The sequence below is a fragment of the Myodes glareolus genome, chromosome 10 (assembly GCF_982192425.1).
Source record: "Myodes glareolus chromosome 10, mMyoGla1.1, whole genome shotgun sequence".
NCBI lineage: Eukaryota > Metazoa > Chordata > Mammalia > Rodentia > Cricetidae > Myodes > Myodes glareolus.
In genome coordinates, this window is record NC_142035.1 from 29,909,761 (window position 1) to 29,916,968 (window position 7,208).

Below are 7,208 nucleotides of genomic sequence, written 5' to 3' on the forward strand. Positions count from 1 at the left end.
AAATAATGCTCATAGGCTCATAGGGAGTTGGCACTAATAAGTGTGACCTTGCTTGAGTAAGTGTAGCCTTGTAGGGGGAGATGTGCCACTGGGAATGGGCTTTGAGGTTTCAAATGCTCAATGCAGGCCCAGCGTCACTCTCTCTTCCTGATGCCTGAGGATCCAGATGTAGAACTACTTATCCAGCACCATGTCTGCCTTTGTACCACCCCCCGCCTCTCCATGAAAAGAATGGACTAACCCTCTGAACTGTAAGCCAGTCTCTTCACAGCAACACAAACCTGAGCTAAGACGTCCCTGCTACTGCTGATGCAGTTGTCCTTTAGCCATTGTAAGTCACAGCCTCGGTACAAGTGTACTGAATCTACACAGTACCCAGCCTTGTTTAGTTATGGGACTTTGGACGCGCTCACTGTGACATGTGTGAGTCACGGTGTTGTGCGTCCTGGTAGGAGATAGAGCTCCTCATCCCCAGGCCAGTGCTGATGGCTGTGCCTTGGCCAGAGATAGAAGAAGCAAGGAGTTGATGCAGAAAGAATAGTGAGGCTCCCCAAAAGGATATGTATGTGAGCTATAAGTATGGGAAAGCACAGAGGTTCATGTGTGTAAGTGTTTGCATGTGTTGGCATGGTGTGAGTCAATGTAAGTGTATGAGAGCAGAGGTGTGCATGCCTGTGCATATGTGAATGGGAAACATACGTGTCAATAAAGGTACTGTTACTATGCATGTTGTTGAGTGTCAGTGTTGTGAAAGTGAGTGAGCGTGTGTGTGTGCATGTGTGTGTGTGTGTACACCAGAAAGGTACATGAGTCCTCTTAGAGCGATATAAAAACCAGTGCACAACACAGGCATCTCAGTGCCACCAGGGCTCTTTATATGTGCACTTTGCTATCCTGGCAGGAATTGTTCCAGAGCTGGTAGTAGTTCACCCAGGGCACGGTGTAGATCAGTGATGTGCAAATCAGGCTCTGTGCAAGAAGAAAGAAGATAGTCAGTTTTGGGAAAAATGGTTTCCAAAGGTTGAAGAGAAGGCTACAGCTCCTCGGACCCTGCGGAACCCCTGAGACTCCTGGCAGGGGACTCTGGAGTCCTCAGTCTAAGCAAGACCTAGGATCCCAGGAAGGAGTACCAACCCTCCCTCCTCTCCCACCCCTGCACCTACACCCTGGGACAGAAAGAGGCACTCATATCTACCACCTGTCTAATGAGGGGCCAGGCAACATAGAGAGGGACAACAGAACTGAGAAGACACCGAAGAAACGGAAACAGTCTTCAATGACCCAGAGAATGGGAGCAAGATAATAACAAAGGCCCCAAGGAGAAACAAACATCACTTGAGCCCTAGGGCTCCAAGGGGAGAAGCAGGAACCTAGATCCAGGGCAGTGTCTACTTGGGTGGCCAGACTGCCCAAGCCAACAGCCTTCTTCCTTCTTGGGATGCACCAAGAAGTGTCAGGTAGCCTTAAGGCTGGGGATTTGCTGGCCCTGACTCTCACACTTTGAGGATGTCCATTTCCCATCCTTGGCCTTGAGGTTTTCTTAAAGGATACCCCACAACTCACCTTTTTCAGCTTGCTGCTTTGCAAAGGACAGGAAGCATTGCTTGCCTCGCTTTTCTTGCATTTGGTCCTGCCAATCTTCACGGTGACTAAATACTCCACTCCTGTGCTCAGCTGTGAAGAAGCAATTGCATTGCTCATTTCCACTCGTCAGTGTATCCTGTGTCTGACCCTCTCTGGAAGGAAGGGACTAAGCATGACTCCTTTTCCCAGAACTCATTCACCAAAACTTAGCTCCTTCCTCCCCTCCCATTGATTAAGTCTCAATGGCAATAAAGGTCCCAGCCACAACCCTGTGCTCTGGACTTAGCGGTGACAACCACATAGTACTACTTGTCTCCCACCCGTGTGTAACATGACGGGCCGGCTTGTTGGGGTATTTGTCCCACCCGGGTACCCCACAACCGGCAAGCCCCAAAGAAAATCAATCACACAAAGATCTCTAAAAGTTATAAAGCTGATTGGCCCATTAGGTCAGGCTACTTATTAGCTCTTACAACTTTTGTTAATCCATTATCGTTATCTATGTTAGCCATAATGGCTCAGTACCTTTTCCAGCGGGGGCAGCTTACATGTTGCCTCTTCAGTGGTCTGCGCAGGAGTGGCAGAGGAACCTCTCTGCTTCCCAGAATTCTCCTGTTCTCATTGCATCACCTCTACTTCCTGTCTGGTTTTCCCGCCTATACTGCCTGCCTGGCCAATCAGTGTTTTATTAAAATATGATTGACAGAATACAGACAATTCTCCCGCATCACCCGTGGTCATGAAAAGACAAGTTGCATTGCTTGGTAACCACAGACCACTGCTCTGTTTCTTCCAGTCTGTGTAGTCATTTTCTCCCTCCTTACTCGCCATCTCAGATGATCAGAAAGTAGACAATTTAACAACACATCTAAATATTGATTATAGAGATGGCCTAAAAGCACCTGCTGCTCTTGCAGACGACCAGAGTTTGGTTCCCAGAAACCACATGGCAGTTCACAACCACCTGCAACTCCAGTTTTTGGGGATCCAATACCCTCCTCTGGTGTCAGCAAGCACATGTGGTGCACTTATATGCATGTACTTGAAAACAGAACACTCATACACATAAAAGTAGAAATCTTTACAAATGATCTTGGGAGCCAAATTGATTTCAGACCTTTGCTCCCCTCCCCATATATTAGCTCTGAAACCTTGAGAAAGTAGCATAGCAGCCCCCATTTCTTCATTTGCAAGGTCCACACAAGCATTCAGTCTGCTTGTGGAGGCTGGGCAAAACTGGTGCACTCAGGAAAAAACACCAATCTATCGCTTAGCTTTTTCCTCCCAGTTGAAACATTCCCTCTGGAGAGTGGAGGCTGCCTCGGAAGATTCAGGAATCAAATAAAACAAGGCTGTAAGACCTCCTACCCAAGGTCATTACAGCGACTTTTAAGCCAGCTGAGCCACCTGCAGGAACTTGAAAGACCCATCACCATCATCCTGAGTTATCACTCTTGATGAGACGGGCTTTGTGATATAACTGCTTTTGAGCCATTCATGATTTTTAAGTATCCTCCATAGACCCACGGGTACACTAAGCTAGACTTGATTGGAGTCATTTCTTTGGTCTGCTGTTGGTGCCCTCTGCTTGCTCAAGTTGCCCCAGGAAAAGCCATACAGTACTAGCTTAAGAAAATTCAAATATTTAAGTTACTAAATGTTTCTGCCAACTGTGTGGACCAGCTGTGATGTTGGGAGAGCCAAGGGCAGCAGAGAGGCCTGTGCTGAAGCTCTTGCTTTGTCTCCCAGGAGCTTTCCACTCGAAATGCTACCCACTGTGCCCTGAATCTGTGCAAGACGATGAAGTGCTAGCCAGGTAAGCCATAGACGAGACACAAACCAGGGCCAGCTACCATGGTGGCTTTGTCTTCTCTTTCTCGTGCTCAAACCTAAGGCTTTGAAGACTAAGGAGGAGGAGGTTGGGAAGGTTTTTGGGGAAGAGAAACACTAAGGAAATTTGCCGATTATAGTCACAGGTCTGGCTCCAAAAATAAGTGTGTAGACTAGACAACTATAATTGTAGTAGGGAGAAGCTCCTGTTAGCCCCCTGCTTCTTGCCCAAATGCCAGTGGTTCAACCTAATGAGACAGTGTGAGTTTTTCTAAGGGAGATGCACACAGAAAATTCACCTTGGTCCTGGTTGAAAGATTCCCACATAAAACCTAAGGCCAGGCACAGGGCAATTGCCCATGGCTGCACTGAGAATACAGTCTCAGTACTAGCCCGAGTTCCCTAGAGTGCAGGTGCTCCTTTGCTGTCACCAGGGGGCCATTCTACTTATGCACGGGGATGTTGAAGAACTGAGCCAGCCCCTGCCGCACTGACCGGCTGTCAGCAAGTTGTATGTAGGAAAAAGAAAACGAAAATATTTGTGCGCCTTAAACTTCTTACTCCCTGGTAGTCTCCGCTGTTCACTTAGAACTAAAGTCACGACAGCAGCTGTTGCGACAAGTGCTGCTAGGTGGCAGCATTGAGCTAAACTTGTTCTGACCCAGTTTGCAGGTGAAGAGACAGTCCTGAAGGACTCTAGAAACACCTAACCAAGATCCCACAGCTGGGAGCGACTGAAAGTCGAAAGCAGGTCGGCAGCCCACCGTGTTTGTCTACTATCCTCTCTTTGTGGTACTGAGACTTTCAAAGTCACATCTGGATATTGAGATGTTCAGAAACCTGTGTCCATGGTCCTCCCCTTCCTATCGGCAAGCCCACGCTGTCCACTTATCGCTTTAAGTAACATCGAGTTTGCTTACATTTTAAAAAACCATTATTGACCAGTTAATTGTTAATAGTCAAAGGTTGGTTTCACACATTAAATCTTAGTGTCTCAGCTATACCTAGACGAAACGGATTCGAAGTGAAAAAGATAAATGAGAACAGCGCCACCTGGTGGTCAGGGTGTATAATACCCTGGACTGTCTGTGCCAGGATTTAGGAACAGGGGTAAAACACTAATATTGCCCGCCCCACTCCCATGCCTTCTCCTCTTTCTATTAACTCCTGTTCCATCCGCCTTGCATTCTCTCGACTATTAGTTTTTCCGCCTAAGGAATTATCTCCCCCCAAATCTGTCTAAGATGCAGTATCATTTCTGACTGATTTACATATTTTGCTATCTGACCTTGGGGGAACAGTGGACCAATAGTTTTCAAACATTTTTTTTTATTCTATCATCTTTCAACTGATACAGTTCCCAAGAACCACATATGTAAAATTGTGTGTAAAACAAAAGAGAAGTAACGGTGACACACAGGCGTAATCCTAGCTCACATTCAGTAGGCTAAGGCAGGAGGCTGAGGGTAGAGAGACACAGGCCAGCCAGGGCTAAATACAGAGATTCTGCCTCAAAAGTGGTGGAACTATCTGACTGAAGCTCCTGCTACTTCCCCTCAGCTGTCCCCAAAGACTTGTGATTACAAATGTCTCAAGCAGAGAATCCAGCCCGATTTGACAGTGCTGGACACTGAAACGAAATGCTGACCGGAGAAAGCTATAGAGAGTGTTTAGGGCTTGTCCAGATAAAGCCATTACAGAGAGCGAAACCAGCCCCACCCCGGCTGTCTGGTAGGCAAAATGAAATGCAATCCCCTCTGTAGAACAATGGAGAACCTCTACAGCTCACTTTTGGCCAAGATGAAGTGAGTTAGGTTGGCTCTGAACCTTAGGCCTACCTAGGTCATGTGACTGGTGACCGAGGGAGCTACTTAGCCCAGAAGCTTCAAGTGTTCCCATCATATACGACACGCCCCCAGAGAGTTATCAGTACTGTTATCCAAAGAACCCAATCAGAATCCCCATAGGACTGAAAAAGCAAGATGGGGGTTGTGTTGCTGTCTGGGAAACCTAGGCACAAACCTGCATCTGGCTTTGGATTAGCTTCTGGACGCGAAACAAGTAGGTGTCATTGCTCGCATTGTTGTAGGACTGGATGAAGAAATGGAGTGTGGAGTTTATGTTCTTCTTGCTTGAGGCCTTCTCCTTGAAGCCTCCCCACCTTTGGATGTGATTCACCTTGGCCATTACAACTACGGCCACCAGCAAGAGCAGCAAGGGCATCCTCAGGCCTCTGGCCTCCATCTCCGCAGCTTTAGTGGGTACGTGTCTCTGCTGATGCCAGGGTAGGAGTGCAGCCGCTGCTCCCTGGCTCTTCCGCAGCAGTCTCACTGGACAGGTTTTCCTGGCAGGCAGCTTCACCTGCACTTAAGCAAAGATTAAGACCCCAAGTTCATTCTTCCATGGTGCTAAGAACACTACCCATGGAGAACGTCGCCAGGACCACACTCCCGACTCCCCAGCGGGGCTCCTCCCACTTGCAATGACCATTCTGTTCTTTAACAGTCAAGGAAAGGGGTTGTCTCTGCACGCTGTCAAGCCAGGAGAGTTCCTATCCTTGCCTGCACTCACATGCAGTGTGAAAGAAATCCCAAGAACAGACCTGTTCGGAACTCTGCAATAAAAACTCTAGTGGCCAAAGAGCACTGTGTGTGGGAGTGGGTGAACGTTTATGGAGAAAGTCATGTTTGGACTGAGACATAGGACTCAGCCACATGGGACCTGGAGTAATACATCCCAAGCATCTTACCAAGCCACTAGCATCTCCCGTGCTTCCTCCGTCACGTTCCTCTTCCTCACCTGCCTCCCACTGCCGCAGATTTCTCCCATCTGTTTCCCACTGTGCTGGCAGGTTCATATACTACCCCTTGTAATCTTCTTGTGACCCAGCACAGCTTTGTGAGGTAACCCCATGCTCCCCACTGAAATCAGCCAAGAGCCTTACTCAGAAATTAGCCCTGCCTGGGGCCGCCTGTATGTAGAAGCTCATTACAGAACCCTATATTTTGATTCAGGGAAAGAATAATAGTAAGAGAATCAAAGAAATCTGGGGCGACAGAGGTGGCTCAGAGCCAACATGAGGACCTGAGTTCATATCCTCAGCACCCACATAAAAGCCAGATTTGACAGTGAGCATCTGCACCCCTAGTGCTGGGGAGCAAAGATGGGTGGGTCCCGGGGCTTCACCATCTATTAGTGTAGCCAAAATGCTAATTTCCAGGTTCATTGAGAGATCCTGTTTCAAAAAATAAGGTGGAGAGTAAGGCAGTAAGACATAAAAGCAACTTGGGCCTTCATACACTACCTCACCCCCACAATCTGAATGTAGTGCAGTGCTTGTATTTTAAATATTAACTTTGTAGTTTTATATTTATACTGGGATTATGTCAATGTTTGGGGAGGATTAAAGCCTAGGGCAGATTTTGCAAATTATTTTAGCCTTTTTGTAAGTCTCATATTATTTCAAAGTTAAAATATCCCAAACTAAACACTAGCCAATGAGAAGCAGAGCGATATGGCAGGCATCACACACAGCTCACTGTCCAGCTCTGTTCTGGGGATTCTGGGCTAGTTTATCTCCCTGAGCCTAGATTTTTCAACTCCCTGTAACATGAATTATTCTTTTTTGAAATAAGGCCTCATGGTGCAATCACGGTTGGTCTAGAACTCACTGTGTAGACAAAGTCGGCCTAGAATTCACAGAGATCTTCTTAATTGTGCCCTGTGCCCCATACTGGAATTAAAGGCATGTGCCCCCACACCTGATATCCCTGTGGTATGAAAATGGATGGAGG

At 47.3% G+C, this 7,208-nt stretch overlaps 1 protein-coding gene across 2 annotated transcripts; it reads right to left on the reverse strand.

Annotated features, from left to right (window-relative positions):
• Positions 1-852: 852 nt before the first annotated feature.
• On the reverse strand, positions 853-6,272 carry Cstl1 (cystatin like 1). 2 transcript variants are annotated; one of them, XM_048455584.2, is made up of 4 exons: positions 6,164-6,272; positions 5,437-5,780; positions 1,564-1,674; positions 853-969 (listed from the first exon to the last, which is right to left on the reverse strand). In XM_048455584.2, exons 2-4 carry the CDS (start codon positions 5,656-5,658, stop codon positions 874-876), a joined length of 429 nt encoding a protein of 142 aa, XP_048311541.1. In that variant the 5' UTR covers positions 5,659-5,780; positions 6,164-6,272; the 3' UTR covers positions 853-873. The 2 variants fall into 2 exon arrangements, with proteins under 2 accessions (XP_048311541.1, XP_048311542.1); XM_048455585.2 differs by having other exon boundaries at positions 5,437-5,775; positions 6,164-6,243.
• Between the last annotated feature and the right edge of the window lie 936 nt (positions 6,273-7,208).

Excerpts from the sequence above, each read along its gene's own strand:
- Cstl1 (XM_048455584.2), bottom strand. The coding sequence starts at position 5,658 with ATGGAGGCCAGAGGCCTGAGGATGCCCTTGCTGCTCTTGCTGGTGGCC. Across the intron at positions 1,675-5,436 it reads TAATCCAAAGCCAGATGCAG|CTGAGCACAGGAGTGGAGTA; the intron begins GTTTGTGCCTAG and ends GCTTCTTCACAG. Across the intron at positions 970-1,563 it reads AAAGCAGCAAGCTGAAAAAG|AGCCTGATTTGCACATCACT; the intron begins GTGAGTTGTGGG and ends CTTCTTGCACAG.